Here is a 27,998-nt window from a genome sequence, read left to right on the forward strand (position 1 = left end):
CCCTCCAGATGTTGCAAAAATTCAACTCCAAGCATGCCCAGACTGCCCAGGCATGCTGGAAGTAGTAGTTCGGTAATATCTGCAGGACCAGATGTCACAGAACTACAACTCCCAGCATGCCTGGACTGTCTGGGCATGCTGAGAGTTCTAGTTTTGCAACATCTGAAAGAGCACAGATTGGAGACCACTGCACAGTGGTCTCCAAACTGTGGCCCTCCAGATGTTGCAAAACTATAACTCCCAGCATGTCGGCATGCTGGGAGTTGTAGTTTTGAAACTCCTAGAAGCAACAGGGAAGATTAGTGACAATCTTCACTGCTGCCGCCACCGCCACCGCTACCCCATTGCCTCCTCCATCCCCGGTTTTATAATTACCTGTTCCCGGGGCCCACGCTACTCCTGGCTCCTGCAGCGTCCTGCGCGCTGCGCAGCGCAATGACAAGTGATGTCCTCAACGCGACGTCACCGTCAGTGCGCACAGTGACAGCTCAGGACGCCGCCGGAGGCAGAAGTAGCGCGGACCCTGGGAACAGGTAATTATAAAACCGGGGATTGGGGAGGCAATGGGGCAGTGGAGGTGGTGGTGGTTGGACTAGGGAGGACCCCAGCACAGGCAGGGGGAGAGAAGCAGGCGGTGGCGGCAGTCTCTGGCGCCCGCTTTAAATCATTGATCTGCAGCGGCTTCTGCGGGGCCGGGTGGGATGAAATAGCCGATAACTTATACCGTAATATCGGTATAAGTTATCGGCTATTGGCCTGAAAGGTCACAGATTATCGGTATTGGCCCTAAAAAATCGATATTGGTCCATCCCTGGTCCTGGGGGGGCTAGCAGAAGTTGTCCCCCGCTGGTAACAGCGGGACTTCTGCTAGTTAACCCGTGCGATGCCGCGCATCGCCAGGTTAACTGAATGCTGTCTATAGACGGCGAAATGCGCGAAGGACCTGCGCAATTCGCCATCTATAGACGGGATTCTGCGGGAAGGGGTTAAAGGTTGAATTGTGGAAGGTAGAAATTTTTCTCACGCCTACTGGCAGGTGGTGTAGCTTTGCGCCTAAAAATTTACCTTTGCGCACAAAATAGAGACTTTTGACAAAAGTCGCAAAAGATAAATACTTGACCACTGCAATGGTCATAAAGAAAAAGTTCTACGGGTATGCAAAAAGAGTAAAACTGTCTATATCAAAAGGCCGATAAAAGTCTCAAAATATGCTGCTTGCGCCTGAACATAGACAAAAAAAATGCTCTAAATGAAATGATAAATCTCCCCCTCAATGCGTAAACAACGAAGACTATTAAATGAATACAAAATAGAACTAGAAACACCCAAAACAGACAATATACAGGGAAAATATGGGAAAAGCAATGTATTTTAAGCATGACACAAAGAACCTTTGCACAGCTGTATAGAAAGCAGAGCTGTACAAATATTAAGAATGGCAGTTGTGAATGAACCTGAATAACTCAATCAGTCATACACTATGGGGGAGATTCCTCAAAACCAGTGTAGAGGAACAGTGGTGCAGTTGCCCATAGCAACCAATCATATTGCTTCTTTCATTTTTCAAAGGCCTTGTTAAAAATGAAAGAAGCGATCTGATTGGTTACTATGGGCAACTGCACCACTCTTCCTCTACACTGGTTTTGATGAATCTCCCCCTATGTACGTATGCTGTGTCAGAAACAGCTGATCATATGAGCAGAGCGGGAGACTCATTGCAGCACCAGAATAAGCCGCGAGGCAATCAAACGGTAGGATGATCAGCTGTAGTTTGTAACACTATGGGGAGATTTATCAAAAACTATGCAAAGGAAAAGTTGCCCAGTTGCCCATAGCAACCAATCAGATTGCTTCTTTCATTTTGCAGAGGCCTTGTAAAAAAATGAAAGAAGCGATCTGATTGGTTCCTATGGGCAACTTTTCCTCTGGACAGGTTTTGATAAATCTCCCCCATAGTGATATAATAAGGTCAAAAGAATAAATACAAAAATAGGTAAAAGTATAATCACAACAACACTTAAGTAGAAGCCCTATCACAAGACTAGGTATAGATAAAAAACATTATTCCTTACGACCTAAATAAAATGTAATATTGACAGCCATTACATTACAGTGGTTAATAAATACATAAATAAGAACAGTCTGAGTTGCATAAATCCCAATGCCTCTCTTAAAGGGGTACTCCGCCCCTAGACATCTTATCCCCTATCCAAAGGGCTACAGCATCCCGCTGTCATTACTGCACAGAGCAAACTCACTTTGTGCGTAATGACGAGCGATACAGGGGCCGGAGCATTGTGACGTCATGGCCCTGCCCCTCATGACATATCGGCCCGCCTTCTCAATACAAGTCTACACCCCCTCCCATAGACTTGCATTAAGGGGGCGGGCCATGACGCCTCGAGGGGCGGGCCGTGACGTCATGATGCTCTGGCCCCTGTATCGCTCGTCATTAAGCCAAGAGCGAGTTTGCTCTGTGCAGTAATGACAGCGGGGTGCTGTAGCCAAGATCCGAGGGGTCCCCAGCACCGGGACCCCCCACGATCAGACATTTTATCCCCTATCCTTCGGAACGGGGATAAGATGTCTAGGGGTGGAGTACCTCTTTAAGAGAGGCATTGGGATTTAAGAAACTCAGACTGTTCTTATTTATGTATTTATTAACCACTGTCAGACATCTTATCCCGTATCCTTTACAGGGCCGGATTAACGTAGGGGCGGATGGAGCTGCCGCTCCAGGCCCCTATGTTAAAATAGGCCCAGTGAATAGCACGGGAAGCCCGTGGCAGCTATATTTACAGATAAAGAGGGCCAGCCATAAGATGTCCTGTGCCCGCAGGGGGCCCCCGTCCCATTCGGGACATCCCTGTGTCCCGAAAAATCTTTTCAGGACACAAGGATGTCCCAGCGGTTACATCTCTGCGGCGGCCCCCGCGTCACTCCCATAGGAGTAAAGCTAAGCGGAGCATCGAGGAGGACGCGCGCGCATAGTAAGTGAACAGCGGCTCTTCATCTTCAGTGTTCCGACCTCCGGTCCCGGAACCTACTGCTATGGCCCATAGGCCATAGCAGTAGATCGGGACCCCAGTCACCGGGGTCCCCGGACCGTAGGAGCGGTGGTCGGAACACTGGGGCAGTAAACAGGCATACAGCCTCCAGCCATACACTGTATATGGCTGGAGGCTGTATGTCTGTGGGGGAACTATACTGCACCTAATGTGGGGGAACTGTACTGCACCTAATGTGGGGGAACTATTCTGCACCTAATGTGGGGGAACTGTACTGCACCTAATGTGGGGGAACTGTACTGCACCTAATGTGGGGGAACTGTACTGCACCTAATGTGGGGGAACTGTACGGCACCTAATGTGGGGGAACTGTACGGCACCTAATGTGGGGGAACTATACTGCACCTAATGTGGGGGAACTATACTGCACCTAATGTGGGGGAACTATACTGCACCTAATGTGGGGGAACTATACTGCACCTAATGTGGGGAACTATACTGCACCTAATGTGGGGAACTATACTGCACCTAATGTGGGGAACTATACTGCACCTAATGTGGGGAACTGTACCAACATAATGAAGTGCTCCGTCTTCCAGGCAGCCTTAATCTGGCCCTGGTTATAATAGATCAACTATTATAAGCATACAGGCCTATAAACAGATTCCCTGTGCAGAGGAAGAGTGGTGCAGTTGCCCATAGCAACCAATCAGATCGCTTCTTTCATTTCTCAAAAGGCAAGAAGCGATCTGATTGGTTGTTATGGGCAACTGCACCACTATTCCTCTACAGTCTTGCACTGGGCCCATTGATGTGTAAAAATGGCTCTGATAAGGATTATAGCTAGCTAGCTAGCAACCTACCTGCCTATCTACGTACCTGGCTAGCTACCTACATGACTACCTAGCTAGCTACTTACCTAACTACTTACCCAGCAAGCTTACAACCGACCCAGCTACCTATCTAGCCAGCCAACAACGCAATGAAATACCTACCTACGTCACATTCTGTGTATCATGCTGTTTGCACATAATGTAAGTAAATGACATTGCACTAAAACCCACAAATAGCCGCAAACCAGCTGTTGTGTCGTGTCATCTTTAGGCCCACCAAAAACTTCAGCACCAGGCCCATGATGCTCTTAATCCGGCCCTGATCCTTTGGATATGGTAAAAGATGTCTAGGGCTGGAGTACCCCTTTAAGAGGATTGCATATAAGTAATACAGTATATATATATTATATATATATATATATATATATATATATATATATATATATATATATATCTATATATAATGTGTGTGTGTGTGTGTACAGTGATCCATCAACTTACAATGGCCTCAACATACAATAGTTTCAACATACAATGGTCTTTTCTGGACCATTGTAACTTGAAACCAGACTCAACATACAATGCGAAACGTGTCTATGGCTGGAAGAACTGATGAATTAGAAGGGGCATTCACTGGTAAAACCCCTGTATTACTGCAGCATATGCACTGAATTCCTGTCTGGTAGCACTCCCTACAGTACAGGGAGGTATTACATGTTCTGAGCTACTCTTTACCTGTGCCACAGTTAGCTGCTCCTTTGAACACCAAGTGGGGGCGGCTCCATATTACTTTTTTAGGACATTGTGTGTAGTGTACAGGACCCTGAAGAAGTTCCTGTCCTCTACATAGACAGTGATTACAGCTCCCAGCACCTCTTTCTTACTTTTATATGTAAGGACTTGCTTTATCTGTATTAGTTATCTACTTATTTTTGTTTAATCCTCACTTTTTCCTATTTTTGGATGACATTTTGGGGCTTCAGAACCAATTACCAGGTTCCCATAGAGTTACGGTCTCAACAATGGTTTCAACATACAATGGTCCCCGGGAACCAATTAATATTGTAACTTGAGGGACCACTGTATATGTATACATATACATTATATATATTTTTCATTTTTGCACTTTAGTTTTTTTCTCCTTGCCTTCTAAGAGCCATAACACTTTACATTTTCCACCTACAGACACATATGAGGGCTTGTTAGTTTTTGCTCCACCAATTGTACTTTTTAATGACATCACTTATTTTACCACAATATCTACAGTAAAACAAACAAAATTTTTATTTGTGGGGTGAAAATGGAAAAAAAAAAACATGCCATTTTGCAACTTTTTGGGGGATTCTGTTTCTACGCAGTACACTTTTCGGTAAAAATCACGCATTATCTTTATTTCCTAGGTCCATATGATTAAAATGGTAAACAACTTAAATATGTTTTGTTTTATTTCACTACTTTTTGTACGAAAATTTGTATGTTTAACCCCTTAAAGGGGTATTCCAGTTTTTTTTTTATTTGACTATGCTACAGGGGCTGTAAAGTTAGTGTAGTTCATAATATAGTGTTTGTACCTGTGTGTGACAGTTTTCTCACAATTTTTCTGTGATTTTAACTTCAATATTTATTTTTACCAGCATACAAAATGACTGTTGTCTCAGATTTTTCCCAGCTTGCAATGCAGCCGAGACCTGACTCGCTTGTCAGCTGATGACAGGGAGCCTGTCTGCTTCAATGGGTGGAGCGATCCCTTGGTGGGATAGAGATCAGTCTGCAACTAATGCCAACAGCTGTAGGCACCCTGATTGAAAACCACAGGTCTTTTGAATGGATGCAGCTCATTTATGTTTCAATGGGTGGGGTGGCGGATGTGTGGGAGGGAGGAAAATGGAATTGCGGGATTTGTAGTCAAAAAAAGAAAAATCAAACAGGAAATACCAGTTCACAAAAAGCTATCCACAGTGTTATGGTAATCTCACAACATAGCCAATTAGCCCCAAGACAAGCGCAGATCCTTCCTAAGCATGTCCATTACTGCCTGCCAGGTACGTATTAAAATCACCTTATGGTGGATAACCCCTTTAAGGTCCACATAAAATATCTTTATTCTGTAGGTCCATACAGTTACAAGAATAACTTATTTATATAGGTTTTATTTTATTTTACTAAAATTTATAACTGCATGTACCAAAATTTGTAAGTGTAATATTGTCATCTTCCGACCCCTATAACTTTTTTATTTTTCCATATACAGGGATGTATGAGAAATTTTTTTGCACCTTGATCTGAAGTTCTTATCGGTACTATTTTTGCTTTGATGGGACTTTATCGCTTTTTATAAAAAAAATCTAGGCTGTGCAAAGTGACCAAAAATACGCAATTTTGGAGTTTGGAATTTTTTACGTGTACGCCATTGAGAGTGCGGTTTAATTAACATTACATTTTTATAGTTTTTACATTTATGCAATACCACATGTTTATTTTTATTATGTTTATATATTTTTAATATGGAATTTGGGAAAAGGGGGGTGATTTAATATGGAAGGGGTTAAAGGGTGTTTTTTAAACTTTTATTAAACTTTTTTTTACACTTAAGGACTTTTAAGATGAATCATTAGATTCCTCATACAGATCAATGTAGTTCCATAGAACTACATTGATCTGTGTGCTCTGCGCTTGATTGATAAAGCCTGGTCCAGCCAGGCTTTATCAATCTCAGAGCCAGGACCAGCGGTGGAGGAGAGGTAAGCCCTCCAGTTAGCTCACAAGTGGATTGCTCCCAAGGGAGTGTTCAAAGGTCCCTTTAGACTCCGCTGTCAGCGTTGACAGCTGCGATCTAAAGAGTTAATAGCCGGCTGTCTACTATTAACGGCAGTCCCCCAGCTACAAGAATCAGCTGGAGGCCGGCCGGTATGGCCCACACCATACACTTTTAACGGCACAAGGATGTGTATACACATCCTTAGTCGTTAACAGCTTAAAACAGTCCTTATAATTATTTTTCTGTATACTGGGATGTATGAGGGTTCATTTTTTGCATCGTGATCTGTAGTTTTTATTGGTACTGTTTTGATGGAACATTTTTATTACTTTTTATCATTTTTTTTCTGGTATATGAAGTGACCAAAAATATGCAATTCTGAACTTGGGTATCATTATAATTTTTTTTTTTTTTTACATTTACGCCATTGACCATGAAGTTTAACGAATGTTATATTTTAATAGTTCGGACATTTACACGGCAATGCCAATGTGTTTATGTTAATTTTTATTTACATTTTATTTTAAAAATGGGAAAAGGGGGTGAATTAAAATTTTATTAGGGAAAGGGTTTATTCACTTTTATTTATTTATATTTAACATTTTTTTCACTATTTCTTTAGTCCCCCATAGGCGACTATTACTTGCAGTCCTATGATCGCAAACACTGAACAATGCTGCTCTACTGAACAGCATTGATCAGTGTTATTGGCACTCCATTGCTACAGGCTGCCATGGTTGTCACAAAAAACTGCCTTGTGCTTTTTCCTTGCTGTGAACTATCCGTGGTGGATTTTGGTTGGAATTTGCAGCTGCAGATTTGAGGACATCTAATTAAACATTTTTATGAAAAATATTTAAAGTTTACAGTTGTGGAACCAGGTGCTGAAGAACCTTTGCTTTAGGCTACAACTACAGGCTCACTGCGACAAGTCATGTGGCTAAAGATCGCCATATTACACTGCATACTGCATTGTAGCTAATTCAAGTAAATGGGGTAGTGTTGTGACCCATGAATGGTCGTGACCCTACAGTCAGAAGACATCCATTTTTTTTTTTTACTTTTTGTATTGTTACTAAGTCACTATAGGCCTGTTGTCCCAATCCAGAGCTGGATAGGGTAAAATAAAAATATTCCTTTATATTCTAGTTTATGTCACTGAAAATGCAAATATAACTTTGTTAAATCACCATATACCAACATCTAAAAACTTTCTGATCATTAAGGGGTTAAAGAGGTATTCTGCTGGAAAACATTTTTCTTTAAATCAACGGGTGGCAGAAAGTGAAACAGATTTGTAAATTACTTAATTATTAACTATTACTTACTATTAAAAAAATCTTAATCCTTCCATTACTTATCAACTGCTATTTGCTCCACCGGAAGTTCTTTTCTTTTTGGATTTCCTTTCTGTCTGACCACAGTGCTCTCTGCTGACACCTCTGTCCATTTTAGGAACTGTCCAGAGTAGGAGCAAATCGCTATAGCAAACCTCTCCTGCTCTGGACAGTTCCTGGCATGGACAGAGGTGTCAGCAGAAAGCACTGTGGTCAGACAGAAAGGAAATCAAAAAAGAAAAGAACTTCCTCTGTAGTACACAGCAGCTGATAAGTACTGAAAGGATTAAGATTTTTTTAATAGAAGTAATTTATAAATCTGTTTAACTTTTTGGCACCAGTTGATTTAAAGAAAAAAAATTCAGCGGAGTACCCCTTTTATGTGTTTCTTTTATTTGTTACAGTGGCACAGTTTTTCATAAACACACATCTAGGAACTGCTATAACTGTTTCCTTTGTAAGTGGCACAGAAACAGAACTAGAGCAAAAATAGATGTAGCTGGTGCGGCATTTTGAAACATTTTAATTGTTTGGAAATCTGAAAGCTTTTTAATACTGTGGAAGTAAAATTGTAAGTGATGTAGATCACTTGTTCCTAATTTGTTCTAGTTATGTTATTTAGCTTTAAATAGTATAACCAAATTTTATGAGCTTTAAAGGGAAATAGAATACGGTTTATATGCCTCGTATGTACAACACAGCTGACTGTTTTTTATTACTTTAGCTAACCAACCTCTTGGTTCCCAGCATCTAAAATCAAAGTCTAGATTCTACCCAAGATGCAGGGCAACAGCACACATGCCTTGTTTTTGCACAGCAACTTTTAAAAGTCATAGGCCCAGATTTATGAAAAAAATTATTTGCCCACAGCAACCAATCACAGCTCAGCTTTGACTTTACCAAAGCTTGTTAACATAGGAAAGCTGAGCTGTGACTGGTTGCTGTGGGTAAATCCCACACATTTTTATAAATCTAGGCCATAGTTCAATAATTGGTTAAAGAATATGCCTCTATTATGAAACCTGCAAACAGAACAATGTTTTTCAATCTAGGAACTGATTCAACCCATGAACGTTTCTATCTAATATTATTTTCAAAGTCATAACTGCTAACATTAGTCATTACTAATTTCCCAATATCCATTGTGACATGGAACAAACTGAATTTAGCATGTGATGGATTTTACATTTCGCTTGCCCTCCCATCTCTCACCCAGATCAGTAATAGTTTTTTCCATAACTTTCTCCCGATCCTCTGGTACTCCCATGTCAGCAACGACCAGAGATACGCTCTTTGCCCCAAGCTCCAGGCACTTACTTCTCACCTATGATCAAGCAGAGGTTACTGTCAGATAAGTTTATGTTAATATGAAATACATAAAGCCAAAGCCATTTTTATTTTATTCTTCTAATGAAAATAACCATAATGTTGTATCAAACCCAATGGTTTTCTTAGGAGGGAAATAAGTAATTTATGCTAGTCCAGTGGATCACAACATAAACTGACGTGTCAGAAGTTCTTAGAAATGATAGTAATGCTTTAAAACAAAATAGTCACCTTCTTTTTAGATCAGGGTCATAGCACATAATAGACATAATGAACAAGTCATTGGGTTGGTCGTGTCATTTTGTTTATGACATAGGTAACATTGTAAATGTTTGTCACTGGATCTAAAAGGCTTTTTATCATATAATTTATGACATAGTTAAATGAAATAACAAGAATCTGGAAAATAGCGGTCTTATAGAGACTACCGCTCTAGCTGCAGCATGGATCTACCTACAAAGAGCCATGACATGAGCATTCTGAAAAACTAGAAACTGATGATTTGAGGCAGAAACACGTTTTCAAATCAACTGTGATAATGAACTAAAAACGCGACAAAGAACATGAAGAGAAGAAGCCCCTATGGAAAACTCAGTATTAGGCTAGGTTTCCACTTTTTTTTTTTACATAAACGCCAATAATAACGCCCATTCTGCCGCATGGCTTTTTTTTGTGAAAAAACGCTGCGGCCAGATGTTAGCTGCAAGTCAATAATAAACTGCAAAATTTCAAATCCACTTGGCGTTTTTCCGTATGGCATTTTTTTTAATCCTTTTGGCGTTTTTGGGCTCCTTGGCAGTTTGTAAAAAACGACCTCTTGTCGAGACTTTGGCGTTTTTGCAGGAAAATCTTGGCGTTTTTCTCCCATAGAAGTCTATGGAAGTGAAAAAAGCCAAGAAAAACGCCATGTGGGTTTTAACTTTGGTGTTTTTTCAGGCGGTTTTTATTCTCTTTTGGACTTTAGTGATCCAAAAAAGTGATCGAGATACCTTTTTTACGTTCAATACTTTTTTATTATTAAGAAATTTTCGTTCAAGTGACACAGAATTAGTATCGAGATAAACAAGCATCGAGACAGGCGCAGCTGTCTTATAGATAACGGCAGAAATTAAACAGTGGGACAGGCGCAGCTGTCATAGAAAAATGATAACATAGAACTCAACAAAATCAATGGGGTAAACCAAAGGGAGGACAAGTAGGTGTTGTGCAATATAAAAATCAAGTGTGTAATACCTGTACTAATGGAAATGAGTGTAGGTCTGGAATGGTGTACTTACGGAGAACGGTCTTGTGCCCATATAAAGATGTAATCAGATGGGGAATGTTAATGAGTTGGTATAATGAGGAGCTTTATTAAATGAAGTATGGGTATTGATTCATCGTCAAATCAAATATCCTTGCAATGTGTGGATGTAAGCCAGACTGCCCATCTAGCAGAGAGGTGTTTCAGTCTCTGAGATCCCATAGCAATTATTTTCTCATAGGAATAAGTAGTGTTAAGCTTACCTATTAGTGAGTCTAGTGATGGCGTGGCCGCAGTTTTCCAGAAGCTAGTAAGGAGTACCTTGGCTGTGATGCAAAAAATGCAAAAAAAGTCTCTATGTTGTGGGAGTATTTTATCTATATTCAGAAATAATAGGACCAAGTCCGGGGACCATGGGAAGCGATATGGGAGGATGGAGAATAAAAGCTGTTTACAAGCGTTCCAGAAATGTGATATAAGGGGGCAGGACCATAAAATGTGGTATAATGAGCCTTTCTGACCGCAACCACGCCAGCACAGCGGAGAAGAGTTTGGGTAAGCTAGCGAAATTTTGTCTGGAGTGAAATACCAGCGGAGGACCGTTTTATAGTAAGATTCTAAGTACGAAGAGCATTGTAGGGCCCTATTCGCACTACGGAGGGACCTTTGCCAGTCTGGTAGTTCAATGGATCTATCTAAATCCCTATCCCACAATCGTAGTGGGTAACTTTTGACCAAATTGTCTGAATCCATGAGCATAGTGTAAAGTGGCCGGAGGCCTTTGCCTGTGGATTGAAAATATTTCAAGACTTGTGTGTGCAGGCCTATCGAGGGTGTTGTCAGACTAGAGAGGAAGTGGCGGATTCTAAGATATTTGTAAAAGTCAGATTTGTGTATGTTATATAGACCCTGGATGATGTCAAAGGGAAGGAGCACATTTTGTCTATAAAGAAGTCCCGCGTGTGTGATGCCTTGAGTTATCCAGTTGTGGAGAGGGATGTCAATTAGATGGGATTGGATTACCGATAGGGGTATATCATGGGGTCCTAATGTCCAAGGACAATTTAGTTTATTAAGGAAGGTACGCCATGCAGAGAAGGAGGCTGAAATAACTGGGTTGGAAACGTTGGGTGGGGGCAGCTTCCAAATAGGAAAAAGTAGTAAGTCCTGTAACGTACATGGGGAAACAGCTTGACGCTCAATGAGTAACCAGGGGAACGGGTTGTCCGATGACCACCAATGCTTAAGTTGTGCCACAAGAGTGGCAATATAATAACCCTGTATATTAGGGATGCCCAGGCCTCCCGCCAGTTTGGAGCGTAGTAAAAGGGATGCTGCTAATCTAGGCTTTTTCTCTGCCCAAACAAAGTTGGACAGGATACGTTGGGCTTTGACAAAGAAGGAATTAGGAAGAGGGATAGGCAGTGTGCGGAAAAGGTAAAGAAGTTTGGGGAGGAGAAACATTTTAAACGTGGAAATCCTACCAGTCCATGATATGTCATGGCGCGAAAGGTGATTAGCTTCCATAGAGAGGGAGGTGAGTAGAGGATCATAGTTAAACTTGTATAACGTGTCCGTAGGGTATGAAATGTGGGTACCCAGGTAATCAATATGCGAGGACCGCCAATCAAATTGATGTGTGGTTTTTAATTTGGATAATATCCTAGCGGGGAGATTAAGAGGCAATGCTTGGGTCTTCAGGGTATTGAGCTTATAATAGGATAGGGCACCGAATTCCGTTATGTTATCTAAGACTGCGGGTAGGGAGGACGACGGATCTCCTAAGGTAAGGACCACATCGTCCGCATACAGCGAGATGGTGTGGGGCGTAGGGCCAATAGGTATGCCCGATATTCTATTATCTAGACGGATGGCTTGAGCTAATGGTTCTATAGAGAGAATGTAGATGAGGGGTGAAAGCGGGCAACCCTGACGGGAACCATTAGTTATCTCGAATTCATCAGAGAGAGTGCCATTGACCAACACCCTAGCTGTAGGTCCAGAATATAAAGCTGAGATTGCAGACAAAATATGTCCTGCGAAGCCCAGTCGTTTCAGAACCGCAAAAGCATAAGACCATTTGAGACGATCGAACGCTTTTTCTGCGTCGAGCGCCAGGACCACCGCGGGAGTTTTATGAGACTCAATCTGATGAAATATATGTATAAGTCTTCTGGTATTGTCCGAAGTTTGGCGTCCAGTTATGAAGCCAGATTGGTCGGAGCCAACAAGACTAGGCAGGGTAGTAGCAATCCGGGTGGCTAGGAGTTTGGCTAATATTTTAATGTCCTGATTCAATAGGGAGATGGGTCTGAAGTTCTGTGGTACATCTGAGGATTTACCTGGTTTAGGGAGTGTGGTGATGAGGGCCTGTAAGTTTTCTTTGGGGAGGGTACCAGTTGTAAAAGCAGTCATGCAGAAGGAGGCTAGAGAGGGGGCTAAGGCATTACTGTAAACTTTATAGTAAGAGCTATCAAAACCGTCGGGTCCCGGGGCTTTGCCAGAGGGGATAGAGCGAATCACCTTTTGAATTTCTGAGACAGAGATAGGGTCATTGAGGGCGGAAAGTTGAGTGGGGTTGAGGGAAGGAAGATTTAATCTATTTAGATAGGATTGAACCGCATCAGTGGCGTTAGGGGGTTCTGGTATAGTGGAGTTTAAGTTATAAAGGCTGGCATAAAATGTTTTAAAACCGTCTGCAATATCTTTAGGGGTGTAAAGACGTTTGGCTGTGGTTGGGTGGACAAGTAAAGGGATCTTAGATTTTAGTTGGCGAGATTTAAGGCGGTTGGCTAGAAGTTTGCCAGATTTATTGTCTTGGGCATAATATCTTGCATTAGACTTCCTAAGGGCCTTCTCATATGTAGCCAGCATAAGGCAGCGAAGGTCTCTTCTAAGGGACAGTAATTGAGCAGCCATGGGTTCCGAGGGAGTCGATTTGTTAGCCTTTTCTAAAGTTTCTATTTGAGTCAGTAAGCTACTGAGTTGCTGATCTTTTCGTTTTTTAAGTATGGAGCAATATTTGATGCACATACCTCGGACAACTGCCTTATGGCAGTTCCATACAGTGACCGGGCTGATCTCAGGATCGCTGTTTAGTAGGAAATAATCTTTGATATCTCGCAAGAGACGTTGGGAATACTCCCCGTGGGACAGAAGAAATTGACTGATACGCCACATATATGTAGGTGGCGATGACACAGAATCTGCTAATGAAAGAGAGACTGGGGCATGATCTGACCATGAGATCCTGCCTATGTCGGTTTGTCGAATTGACTGGAGTAGCTGTCTGTCCACGAGGAACATGTCCAACCTAGAGTAAGTATTATGCACTGCAGATAAGTGCGTGTAATCGCTAGCTGAGTCGTGATGTAACCGCCAGACATCATATAAATCATGTTCCCAAGCCCAAGGGGACAATGAAATGGAGGGGACACGTGAGTGAGAGGTGGAGTCAGCTGATGGGTGCATCACTGTATTAAAGTCCCCACATAAAACAAGGGAGCCCCATTTACGCTTATGGCAACGCCTAAGAAGGGAGTTCAGAAACCTAATTTGTCCCGTGTTGGGCGCATATAGAGAAACTAATGTGATTGGCAAGGAGTTAATAGAGCAGTAAAGTATGATAAATCTACCCTTGGCGTCTGTCTCTACATGTACCAACTCAAACGATACAGTGTTTCTAATACCTACAAATACACCTCTAGACTTGGAGTCGTGGTGAGAATGAAAAGTATGTGTAAAAGCTGGGTGACGTAGTCTATGAGCGTCCGTGCTAAGTAAATGAGTCTCTTGTGCGCATATTACATCACATTTAAGGGCAAGGACTTCTCTCCAAAAATGAGAGCGCTTATGGGGCACATTTAGACCGTTCGTATTCAAACTAACTATATTTATAACCATAATGCGAGTATTTGTTCAGTAGATAACACAATAAACATTGTATAGAACAGGGAAGAGAGCACGCCTCCCAGCTAGCACGTGCTCTCTTAATGAATACAGGTAGTACAGCAGAGAATGGAGGGGGTGAAGGGGAGGGGGATAAAAAGAGAAAATCTGTACAACAATATGACAGAGAGGGTGAGAAACAGTATAATAAAAACAAAACACCACTCATCTTGGTGGAGTCAGCGGGTCTGAGAGGGTGAACAATCCCGCCCGAAGCCTCAGGCGAGTGGACCACCGAACCGACCCGACTGAAGCCAATCAGAACAGGGGGGTGAAAGTTCGCACTGAAGCCTAGGTGGAGGCGGCAGCAGTCCAGCTCCTGTTAAAGAAAAAAGTTACAAGAACAGGCATATGGAAACATATCACCAGTTATTGAGAAAAACACACTCATTGCCGTTTAGCTTGGGCGGGGGAAGAAAGTGAGCGAGTCTGTCCGGTTGGAGTGAGTTCCATGTTCCAGGAGGAAAGCAGGGCTTGACCTTCTGACAGTGACTTGATTACATGAATGGAGTCACCTCTTTTCACCAGCAGGCGGACAGGGAAGCCCCATCTATAGGCAATTTTCGCAGACCGCAATGTGGTTGTGATTGGTTGTAGCTCCCTGCGAGCCTGCAGTGTAGTTGCCGAGAGGTCTGCATAGATGGAGACCTTATGGAATGGAGCTGGGAGACCCCCGTTTTTCCTAGAATATTCCATAAGTTTTTCTTTTACTGTGAAAAAGTGAACTCTGGCTAGGATGTCTCTGGGTACACTATCATCCAAAAACTTTGGACGCGGGATCCTGTGGGCGCGGTCCACTTCTAATTCTTGGATGGAGCAAGAAGGAAGAGTAGCTTTGATGAGGGACCTTACATATTCAGGAATGTTAGCTGGAAGCACTGTTTCAGGAACACCTCGGAGTTTAATGTTATTTCTGCGGCTTCTGTCCTCTAGGTCAGCCACTTTAGCTTTTAGTGCTGCCACATCATCTATCATGTCATTATGTGAGTCAATAAGCTCATTATGTGAGGTGGAGAATTCTTCAAATTTAGACTCTACATGAACCATCCTGCTAGACAAATCAGACACTGAGGAGTTAAGTGGTGCAACAATGCTCTGGATGTCAGCTAGGAATGTTTTATGGAGGGCCTGCAGCATTCCTTTCATGGCAGAGTCAGTGAGAGATGTGTTAGAGACAGCTATGTTGTCTAACTCAGGCGATATCTTTGCAGGGGACTTAGGCACAGTGTCCCAATCACATACCTCTGAAGTAGAGGGGGAAGTGTCCAGTCTAGGTCTCTGCTTTGCAGGGCTTTGAGAAGGTGTACTTGTCTGCGATCCCCAGCCTGCCTTCAGTGCCGGGGCAGCCACACTGTTAGAGATTAAATCTGCAGCACTGTGAGCTGAGGAAAGAGAGGGTCCAGGAGAGCCAGGCTGTTCTGATCCAGGTGGGGACCGAGTGTGTAGAGCTGGGTCTGAAGTAGATCTGTGTGGAGGACACAGTAATGTGGAGGATCTCTGCTGTGCAGGCTGGGAGGCAGAAGTAGGTGAATGAGGCTGTTCCTCGCCATCTTGTGTTCCCCTTGTGGTCCGGGAAAAGTTAAAAGCAGAGAGTTTCTCCTGTCTGCCATGTCTTTTCTTTCGGGCTGGCATGGTCCAGAGGTGTTCAGGAGCTCAGATATGAGAAAAGGATTGGGTGATCTTGGTGATAAATGCTGAAATTAGTCGCTGAAAGGAGCTGAGGAGACAGAGCTTAACTAACTAACAGCCATCCACCATGGCAGCCAGGCCACGCCCCCCTCGAGATACCTTTTTTATTCAAATTTAGTAGGGTACCATTCAAAAATGATGATAAAAAAAGATACAGTAGTGATGGAAAAAATTGTATTTAATGAAATTTATCTTTTTTTATAACAAAATTTTAATTAATTTTTAAACAGGGATCAATTTATGTGGGCGGGTAGGGCACTAAAAATGTAGCCGACAATAATAAAAAATTTAGTGTGTGTGTGTTTACTTTTATTTTTTTTAAACATTTTTTAGGTAGTACTACTACTCCCAGCATGGAACACACTGTTCCATGATAGGAGTAGTAGTTACCTGTACTAATTGAAAGATCGCCGGGTCCATTGCGATCCTCCTGTATAATGTATAGATGTGGCCGCTCTTCTATGGTCCCCTGCACTGCTGTATATATACACATATTCAGATTTCCCGCAGAGAGCTGTGATTGGTCAGATGGTTCCAGCCAATCCCAGCTCTAGGAATATGTATATATACGGCAGTGCAGGGACCATAGAAGAGCAGCCGCCCGTATCTATACATTATACAGGAGGATCACAGGGGTGTCAGGAGTTACACCCACTGCGATCTGTCTATTAATGCAGGTACTATAGCTCCCAGCATGGAGCAGAGTGTGAAAAAGGCCTTATATTGGTTTGATTTTGTTTTACCTCTGTTACAAAATTAGTACAGGTCCTCTTTTGACCCCTATAGCTTTTTTAGTTTTCTGTATATGGGGATGTGTGAGGACTCATTTTTTGCTCCGTGATCTCTAATTTTTATCAGTACCATTTTTGTTTTGATGGGACTTTTTGATGGCTTTTTATACATTTTTTTTTAAAGTATACTAAGTGACCAAAAATAAGTAATTTTGGAGGTGCTTGCTTGCTTGCCGTGCAATTTAATTAATGCTTTATTTCCAAAGTTCGGACATTTACGCACGTGGCGATACCACGTTTATTTTTGTTTACATATTTTTTTAAACCCTTAAGGACTGAGCTTTTTTCCGTTTTTGCACTTTCATTTTTTCCTCCTTACCTTTAAAAAAGTTTTGCCCAACACTCTACAGCAAAATGGAAAAAAAAATCAGAGTGCGACAAAATTGAACCAAAAAAAATACGCCATTTTGTAACTTTTGGGGGCTTCCGTTTCTATGCAGTGCATTTTTCAGTACTTTTAAAGGTTTGATTTTGTCGTATTTCTGGAAAAAATCATAACTACATGCAGGAAAATTTATACGTTTAAAATTTTCATCTTCTAATTTTTTGCGCCATGATCTGAAGTTTTTAGCGGTACCATTTTTGTATTGATCTGACTTTTTACTAATTTTTTCATGATCTAAAAAGTGACCAAAAATACGATACATATACGCTAATATATTTTTATATTTCGGACATTTCCGCATGTGGCGATATCATATGTTTATTTTTACTTACACCGTTTTTTTTTTTTTTTTTTTATTGGAAAAGGGGGGTGATTCAAACTTTTATTAGGGAAGGGGTTAAATGATCTTTATTAACCTTTTTTTTTTTTTTTTTTTTACTTTTTTTGCATTGTTATAGCCCCCATTTGCTAACTTGTAATAAAAGGAAACGTCAAGTGGGTTTTATATTTTATAAGCATTCAAAGGTTGCAATGGGCAACATATTCCTGCAAGTAACCAGTGTTTGCGTATACTAAGACGTCTATGAACTTCTATTGCCAGTGGCAGTGTTCATTACAAGTCAGCAAATGAAGGGTTATGGCAAGTTCCAAATTGGGAAGGGATGTGCTAATGGAGAGGGGTTTCTGTTACAAGGTGTATATTTATTCGGCTGAATATTTTCTCCCAGTGAGGACCTTGAAAAAGGCTTTTGTTTGCTGAAACATGGCGTTTATTTTTTTATTTTATTTTTTTAAATATATAACCACCACAATTTGTACCCCTATCATGTTTTTATATTGAAGAAAGAAAGAAAAGCTTTTGTATTTTACACATGCTGGTGTCCAGAAGTGAATAGAATCTAATGCTCCTGAGTGAGTGAAGACTGTTTCTTTGTCTACCTTGTTTGCAGCAGCAACGCCATGACAGCACCTGGACCAGTGAGGGATCGTGATTTTGTTCATGGGAATAGGTGAGTGACCTCTTACTTTTTTGTCTTTGAACAATAAATTATGTTATATATCTGATTCTCACTCTCAATGTTCTATAATTAAGCAATAAAATTATTTATAATTAAGCAATACATTGTTGTTCTATATCTGATTCTCACTCTCAAATGTTCTACTATTCTATCTCTATTGCCCCCATTACCTAGAAGAACTGTTTCCATATATTTTTTCCATCTTAGTTTAATTGGGCACAGGGTAGTGTGTAACACAGAATCCTTGGTTTTGGGTCTTTTCTGTCAATGTAGAGCTCCCAGATTTTTAGTTTTGAAAAGTACAACTTGCCCCACACACAAAAAAGTAATCCCTACAACTTTGTCAGTGGACAAATAAAAAAGGTATGGGTCTCAGAATGTGAGGAGCCATAAAAAATCAATTGCTGGGCTATGAAGGGATTAATAAAAGATTGAACTCCCTCTCTAATTAAAGTTTGAATCACACACCCTTTTCCCATTTAAAAGAGATGTGAACAAAAATTAACAAACATGTGGTATCGCGGCAAACAAATAATACAATATTAATTAAACCACACGGCTAATGGCGTATACATAATAAAATACCAAAGTCCAGAATTGTGTATTTTTGGTCACTTCGTATACCCTAAAAAATGTATACAAAGTGATCAAAAAGTCCTATAAAAAAAAAAATATATGGTACTGATAAAAACTACAGATCACAGCGCAAAAAATGAGCCATCACACATACCTGTACATGAGAAAAATATAAAAGTTACAGGGGTCAGGAGAGAACAATTTTAAACATGTAAATTTTTGTACAAAAAGTTCTAAGTAAAACTAAATAAAACAAATAAATTGGGTACCTTTCTAACAGTATGGACCTACAGAATAAAGATAATGGGGGAGATGTATCAAAACCTGTCCAGAGGAAAAGTTGCCCAGTTGCCCATAGCAACCAATCAGCTTTCTTCTTTCATTTTTAACAAGGCCTCTGCAAAATGAAAGAAGCAATTTGATTGGTTGCCATGGGCAACTTTTCCTTTGCACAGGTTTTGATAAATCTCCCCCAATATGTGTAATTTCTACCCTGAGCCCTTAACCTGTTAACGACCATGGACATCTATGCTCGTCCATGAGCAGTTAACGGGGTATGACGCGGGCTCCCGACTAGAGCCCGCGTCATACCGGCCGGTCCCCAGCAGATTCCTGTAGCTAGGGGCTGGCGTTAATAGCAGACATGCAGTGATCGCCACGGCCGGCTATTAACTATTAACCAAAGCTGACAGCGTCGTCTAAAGGTGCCTTTATCCCATCCCTGGTGGTCCTGTGTTACGAAACCACATTGATCTGTATTAGGAATCAAATTATTCCTCCTAAAAGTCCCTTAAAGGGACTAAAAGTGTGTAAAAAAATAAAATAAAAAATAAATAAATTTAAAAACACACATTAACTTTTCCCAAATTCCAGAAAATGAACAGCCCGGAACGACTAACCCTCCCCACCGAATGGTCCCTGCAGCATAGATGGCCGAAGATGGACGGCCCGGACCAGCTCACCCTTCCTTCCCACCGAGAAAGCAATAACTGGGGAGGCGAGTAGAAAACAAAAGGGGGGTCTGGATGATGACGAAGGGATTGACAGGCGGTGATGATGAAGGGGGGGATGATGACGAGGGGGGTGTTAATGACTGTGGTCTGGATGATGCCATGTATTTCCCCCCGATGATGTATTTCCCACCCTAGGCTTATAGTAGAGTCAATTAGGGGCCTCGGCTTAAATTCGGAATGGCTAACACTAGAGTATATACTGTGTGATTTTTTTTTTTTTTCTAAAAGTATGACAAAATCAAACCTTTATTAGTGGGGTATCATTTTAATCTTATGGACCTACAAAATAAAGAGTATAATTTTTGCCGAAAAAAGCACTGCGTAGAAACGGAAGCCCCCAAAACTTACAAAATTGTGTTTTTTCTTCAATTTTGTCGCACAATGATTTTTTTTTCCTGTTTTGCTGTAGATTTTTGGGTAAAATGACTGATGTGATAACAAAGTAGTATTGGTGGCGCCAAAAATTACCCATCATATGGACTTTTAGGTGAAAAATTGAAAGGGTTAGGATTTTTAAAAGGTAAGGAGGAAAAAACGAAAGTGCAAAAAACAGAAAAATGCTTGGTCTTAAAGGGGTATTCCAGTGAAAACATTTTTTATATCAACTGGCTCCAGAAAGTTAAAAAGATTTGTAAATTACTTCTATTCAAAAATCTTAATCTTACCAGTACTTATCAGCTGCTGAAGTTGAGCAGTTCTTTTCTGTCTGACAACAGTGCTCTATGCTGACATCTGTCTGTCTCAGGAACTGTCCAGAGCAGGAGAGGTTTTCTATGGGGATTCGCTGCTACTCTGGACAGTTTCTGAGACAGACAGTGGTGTCAGCAGAGAGCACTGTTGTCAGACAGAAAAGAACAACTAAACTTCAGCAGCTGATAAGTACTTGTAGGATTAAGATTTTTTAATAAAAGCAATTTACAAATCTGTTTAACTTTTTGGAGCCAATTGATATGAAAAAAAGTTTTTCACTGGAATACCCCTTTAACCCCTTGGGGACGGAGCCCATTTTAACCCTAAGGACGGGAGAATTTTTTGCACATTTGACCAGTGTCAATTTACTTATAAATTTGATTCCGAGACAGTTCTTTCGTGACATTCTAATTTATGTTAGTGGTAAATTTTCATCGATACTTGCATCATTTCTAGGTGAAAAATTCAAAAATGTGATTAAAAAATGTAAAATTTAGCATTTTTCTAATTTTTAAGCTCTCTGCTTGTAAGGAAAATAGACATTCCAAATAAATTATATATTGATTCACATATACAATATGTCTACTTTATGTTTGCATCATAAAGTTGACATGTTTTTACTTTTGGAAGAAATCAGAGGGCTTCAAAGTTCAGCAGCAATTTTCTAATTTTTCAAAAAAATTTCTAAATCTGAATTTTTCAGGGACCAGTTCAGTTTTGAAGTGGATTTGAAGGGCCTTCATATTAGAAATACCCCATTATAAAAACTGCACCCCTCAAAGTATTCAAAATTACATTCAGAAAGTGTGTTAACACTTTAGGTGTTTCACAGGAATAGCAGCAAAGTGAAGGAGAGGAGAGAATTCAAAATCTTAAAGGAGTAGTCCAGTGGTGATTCAGTGGTTTACAACTTATCCCCTATCTTAAGGATAGGGGATAAGTTGCAGATCGCGGGGGGTCCGACCCCTGGGGCCCCCCGCGATCTCCTGTACGGAGCCCCGACAGCCCGCGGGAAGGGGGCGTGTCGACCTCCGCACGAAGCGGCGGCCGGCACGCCCCCTCAATACAACTCTATGGCAGAGCCGAAGCGCTGCCTTCGGCAATCTCCGGCTCTGCCATTGAGATGTATTGAGGGGGCGTGTCGGCCGCCGCCTTGTGCGGGGGTCGACACCCGCTATCTCGGCGGAGAGCCGGGGCCCCGTACAGAGAGATCGCAGGGGGCCCCAGCGGTCGGACCCCCCGCGATCTCAAACTCATCCCCTATCCTTAGGATAGGGGATAAGTTTTTCACCACTGGACTACCCCTTTAATTTTTTACACTCGCATGTTCTTGTAAACCCAGTTTTTGAATTTTTATAAGGGGTTATAGGAGAAAAAGCCCTCCAAAATTTGTAACCCAATTTCTCTCGAGTAAGGAAATATCTCATATGTGTATGTGAAGTGTTTGGCGAGCGCAGTAGAGGGCTCAGAAGGGAAGGAGAGACAATGGGATTTTGGAGAGTGAGTTTTTCTGAAATGGTTTTTGAGGGCATGTAATATTTAGGAAGCCCCTATGGTGCCAGAACAGCAAAAAAAACCACATGGCATACCATTTTGGAAACTACACCCCTCAAGGCACGTAACAAGGGTCCAGTGAGCCTTAACACCCCACAGGTGTTTGATGACTTTTTGTTAAAGTCTCATGTGTAAATGAGGAGGAAAAAAAATCCCAAATTTACAATTTTACAAAGGGTAATGGGAAAAAATGCCCCCCAAAATTTGTGACCCCATCTCTTCTGAGTATGGAAATACCCCATGTTAGGAAGTAAAATGCTCTGGGGGAAAACTACTAGACATGTGCAATTCGGTTCGGCACGAATGTCTAAATTAACGAATTTTACCGTTTTCGTGCATTCGGACCAATCCGAATGCACGAAAACATATTTTGAACATTCCCGAATAGCCACGATAATACGAATAGTAAAGTAACGAATACATTCGTTATTTCCCGTCCATAATGCTGTAAATAACGAATTCATTCGTTATCTGTAAACGAACGTGAAGAATTCATTCTGATAACAAATATAGTAAAAAGGATATAGATAGTTTGATTTTTCGGATACATTCGGTATTCGGGTACATTCGGTAAATCTTTTTATTCTTTTTTTGGACTTTAGCGATCCTAAAAAATTATGGAGATACCTTTTTTATAAAAATTTCGTAGGGTATCATAAAAAAATCATAATAAAAAAGATACAGCGGTGATGGAAAAAATTGTATCTAATGAAATGTATCTTTTTTATTATGAAATGTTTATTAATTTTTAAACAGGGATCAATTTATGTGAGCGGGTAAAGCACTAAAAATGTAGCCGACAATAATGAAAATGTAGTGTGTGCGTGTTTTTCACTTTTTTTTAAAACATTTTTTAGGTAGTACTACTACTCCCAGCATGGAACACACTCTTCCATGATGGGAGTAGTAGTTACCTGTACTAATTGACAGATCGCAGGGGTCCCTTGCGATCCTCTTGTATAATGTATAGATGCGCCGGCTGCTCTTCTATGGTCCCCTGCACTCACGTATATGTACACATATTCATATTTCCCGCAGAGCTGTGATTGGCCAGATGGTTCCAGCCAATCACAGCTCTCTGTGAGAAATAGGAATATGTGTATATATACGGCCTTGCAGGGGACCATAGGAGAGCGGCCGCCGCATTCATACATTATACTGGAGGATCGCAGCGGGTGTCAGGAGTGATACCTGCAGTGATCTTTCCTTTACTACAAGTACTAATACTCCCAACATGGAGTACACTCTGCTCCATGCTGGGAACTGTAGTACCTGTATTAATAGACAGATCGCAGCGGTTACACTCGCTGTCATATGTCTATTAATGCAGGTACTACAGCTCCCAGCATGGAGCAGAGTGTGCTCCATGTTGGGAGTATTAGTACCTGCAGTAAGGGACAGATCCCAGGGATGTCACTCCTCCTGACACCCGCTGCGATCCTCCTGATGTGACTGTCGGGATCAGCTGTTCTCAGGGCTACAGAGCCGGGAGAACAGCTGACGCTGAGCCGTAGGTATACATCGTATATCTACTGCCCAGCAAGAACTTACAGTGAGCTTGCAATGTGTATACAGTATACACATTGCTGGCTCACTTAACCCCTTGCTGAGCTGTGCGCTATGCGCAAGCCCAGCAAGGGAAGAGTTAACTTACACTGCTGGACAGTGTAGGTTAACCCTTTGGGCGGTATACACTATATACAGCTATCTATAGATAGCTGTATACAGTGTATACAGAAGACGAAGTCCAGCTTACTTCACTCGAGTCCCGGGCCGGGTTCGTGTAGCTCCGCCCCCTCGTGATGACGTCATTAGGGGGCGGAGCTACAGAAGGGAACAAGGCTAATTAATCTGAAGCTCTGTTCACATTGTACGTTTTGTATAATGTGAACAGACCCTTCTGGCAGTGTCTACCCAGACAGGGAGACTCCAGCTGTTGCTAAACTACAACTCCCAGCATGCCCAGACAGCCAAAGGCTGTCTGGGCATGCTGGGAGTTATAGTTTTGCACCAATTGGTGGCTCCCTGTTTGGGTAGACATTGCATCATGGGTGCTCTCCCCAGCGGACAGCGCCAAAAATGTCATAACCAATTTTTTGTGTTTTTTTCTTCTCGTTTCAGATCCGTGTATGCAGAGGATTACTGCGGATTCGCTGGATTACGGCAGATTATTTATTTTTTCCTTTAATAAAATGGTTAACGAGGGCTGTGGGGGAGTGTTTTTTTAAATAAAATAATTTTTCCAATGTGTTGTGTTTTTTTTTTTTTATTGAATTTTCAAGGTTAGTAGTGGACGCTGTCTTATTGACGGAATCCATTACTAGGCCAGGGCTTAGTGCTAGCCCCAAAAACAGCTAGCGCTAACCCCCAATTATTACCCCGGTACCCACCGCCACAGGGGTGCCGGGAAGAGCCGGTACCAACAGGCCCGGAGCGTCAAAATGGCGCTCCTGGGCCTAGGCGGTAACAGGCTGGCGTTATTTAGGCTGGGGAGGGCCAGTAACAATGGTCCTCGCCCACCCTGGTAACGTCAGGCTGTTGCTGTTTGGTTGGTATCTGGCTGAGAATGAAAATACGGGGAACCCTATGCGTTTTATTTTTTATTTTTTTATTTAAATAAAAAAAAAAAACGCATAGGGTTCCCCGTATTTTCATTCTCAGCACAATACCAACCAAACAGAAACAGCCTGACGTTACCAGGGTGGGTGAGGACCATTGTTACTGGCCCTCCCCAGCCTAAATAACGCCAGCCTGTTACCGCCTAGGTCCAGGAGCGCCATTTTTGACGCTCCGGGCCTGTTGGTACCGGCTCTTCCCGGCACCCCTGTGGCGGTGGGTACCGGGGTAATAATTGGGGGTTAGCGCTAGCTGTTTTGGGGGCTAGCACTAAGCCCTGGCCTAGTAATGGATTCCGTCAATAAGACAGCTTCCGCTACTAACCCTGAAAATTCAATAAAAAAAAAAAAAAAACACAACACATTGGAAAAATTATTTTATTTAAAAAAACACTCCCCCACAGCCCTCGTTAACCATTTTATTAAAGGGAAAAAAAAATTATCCGCCGTAATCCATCGAATCCGCAGTAATCCTCTGCATACACGGATCTGAAACGAGAAGAAAAAAAAACACAAAAAATTGGTTATGACATTTTTGGTGCTGTCCGCTGGGGAGAGCACCCATGATGCAATGTCTACCCAAACAGGGAGCCACCAATTGGTGCAAAACTACAACTCCCAGCATGCCCAGACAGCCTTTGGCTGTCTGGGCATGCTGGGAGTTGTAGTTTAGCAACAGCTGGAGTCTCCCTGTCTGGGTAGACACTGCCAGAAGGGTCTGTTCACATTATACAAAACGTACAATGTGAACAGAGCTTCAGATAAACTAGCCTTGTTCCCTTCTGTAGCTCCGCCCCCTAATGACGTCACCACTAGGGGGCGGAGCTACACGAACCCGGCCCGGGACTCGAGGGAAGTAAGCTGGATTTCGTCTTCTGTATACACTGTATACAGCTATCTATAGATAGCTGTATAAAGTGTATACCGCACAAAGGGTTAACCTACACTGTCCAGCAGTGTAAGTTAACTCTTCCCTTGCTGGGCTTGCGCATAGCGCACAGCTCAGCAAGGGGTTAAGTGAGCCAGCAATGTGTATACTGTATATACACATTGCAGGCTCACTGTAAGTTCTTGCTGGGCAGTAGATATACGATGTATACCTACGGCTCAGCGTCAGCTGTTCTCCCGGCTCTGTAGCCCTGAGAACAGCTGATCCCGACAGTCACATCAGGAGGATCGCAGCGGGTGTCAGGAGGAGTGACATCCCTGGGATCTGTCCCTTACTGCAGGTACTAATACTCCCAACATGGAGCACACTCTGCTCCATGCTGGGAGCTGTAGTACCTGCATTAATAGACATATGGCAGTGAGTGTAACCGCTGCGATCTGTCTATTAATACAGGTACTACAGTTCCCAGCATGGAGCAGAGTGTGCTCCATGTTGGGAGTATTAGTACTTGTAGTAAAGGAAAGATCACAGCGGGTATCACTCCTGACACCCGCTGCGATCCTCCAGTATAATGTATGGATGCGGCGGCCGCTCTCCTATGGTCCCCTGCACGGCCGTATATATACACATATTCCTATTTCTCACAGAGAGCTGTGATTGGCTGGAACCATCTGGCCAATCACAGCTCTGCGGGAAATATGAATATGTGTATATATACGTGAGTGCAGGGGACCATAGAAGAGCAGCCGCTGCATCTATACATTATACAAGAGGATCGCAAGGGACCCCTGCAATCTGTCAATTAGTACAGGTAACTACTACTCCCATCATGGAAGAGTGTGTTCCATGCTGGGAGTAGTAGTACTACCTAAAAAATGTTTTAAAAAAAAGTGAAAAACACGCACACACTACATTTTCATTATTGTCGGCTACATTTTTAGTGCTTTACCCGCTCACATAAATTGATCCCTGTTTAAAAATGAATAAACATTTCATAATAAAAAAGATACATTTCGTTAGATACAATTTTTTTCATCACCACTGTATCTTTTTTATTATGATTTTTTTATGATACCCTGCGAAATTTTAATAAAAAAGGTATCTCCATTATTTATTAGGATCGCTAAAGTCCAAAAAAAGACTAAAAAGATTTACCGAATGTACCCGAATACCGAATGTATCCGAAAAAAACAACACGAATACCCGAATACCGAATGTATCCGAAAAATCTAAACCGAAAATATTGCCGAACCGAAATTTTTTTCCAAAACGAAAAAACGAAACGAAATTAAACGAAAATGTTTCTAGTGCACAAGTCTAAAAACTACAATGCTCAGAAGAGGAGTCACATTTGGCTTTTGGAAGGCAAATTTAGCTGAAATGGTTTTTGTGGGGGCATGTCTCATTTAGGAAGCCCCTATGGTGCCAGAACAGCAAGAAAAAAAAAAACACATGGCATACTATTCTGGAAACTACACCCCACAAGGAATGTAACAAGGGCTACAGTGAGCCTTAACACCCCACAGGTGTTTGACGATTTTTCGTTAAAGTTGGATGTGTAAATGATTTATTTTTATCTTTTTTTCACTAAAATGCTGGTTTTCACCCAAATTTTTCATTTTTACAAGGGGTAATAGGAGAAATGCCCCCCAAACTTTGTAACCCCATTTCTTCTGAGTATGGAAATACCCCATGTGTGGCAGTCAAGTGCTCTGCTGGTGCACTACAATGCTCAGAAGCGGAGGAGCGCCATTGAGCTTTTAGAGAAAGAATTTGTTGGAAATGAAAGTCAGGGGCCTTGTGCGTTTACATAGCCCCCCGTGGTGCCAGAACAATAGACTTTTTCTTTATTTTCTCATCCAACTTTTACGAAAATTCGTAAAACACCTGTGGGGTGTTAAGGCTCACTATACCCCTTGTTACGTTCCATGAGGGGTGTAGTTTCCAAAATGGGGTCACACGTGGGTATTTATTATTTTGTGTTTATGTCCGAACCGCTGTAAAATCAACCACCCCTGTGCCAATCACCAATTTAGGCCTCAAATGTACATAGTGCGCTCTCACTCCTGAGCCTTGTTGTGCGCCCGCAGAGCATATTACATCCACATATGGGGTATTTCCGTACTCAGGAGAAATTGTGTTACAAATTTTAGGGGTCTATTTTTCCTTTTACCTCTTGTGAAAATAAAAAGTATGGGGCAACACCAGCCTGTTAGGGTAAAAAAATTAAAAAAATAAAAACATTTTTTTTACTATTAACAGGCTGGTGTAGCCCCCAACTTTTCCTTTTCATAAGGGGAAAAAGGAGAAAAAGACCCCCAAAA

At 41.8% G+C, this 27,998-nt stretch overlaps 1 protein-coding gene and 1 long non-coding RNA gene across 7 annotated transcripts in view; one reads left to right on the top strand and one right to left on the bottom strand.

The window, feature by feature from the left end:
* Window positions 1-27,998, bottom strand: part of HSD11B1L (hydroxysteroid 11-beta dehydrogenase 1 like) — a 148,946-nt gene that overhangs the window by 50,478 nt on the left and 70,470 nt on the right. For all 6 annotated transcript variants that reach the window (XM_056518074.1, XM_056518077.1, XM_056518075.1 and 3 more), the window contains one exon: window positions 9,149-9,260. In XM_056518074.1, the coding sequence (XP_056374049.1) occupies window positions 9,149-9,260 (112 nt within the window). The remainder of the gene's footprint in view (window positions 1-9,148; window positions 9,261-27,998) is intronic.
* Window positions 1,657-20,468, top strand: LOC130269101 (uncharacterized). The gene is made up of 3 exons (XR_008843549.1): window positions 1,657-1,751; window positions 18,269-18,328; window positions 19,787-20,468. It is a non-coding gene; the product is annotated as an uncharacterized LOC130269101 (long non-coding RNA).

Source organism: Hyla sarda, chromosome 1 (genome assembly GCF_029499605.1).
Source record: "Hyla sarda isolate aHylSar1 chromosome 1, aHylSar1.hap1, whole genome shotgun sequence".
Lineage (NCBI taxonomy): Eukaryota > Metazoa > Chordata > Amphibia > Anura > Hylidae > Hyla > Hyla sarda.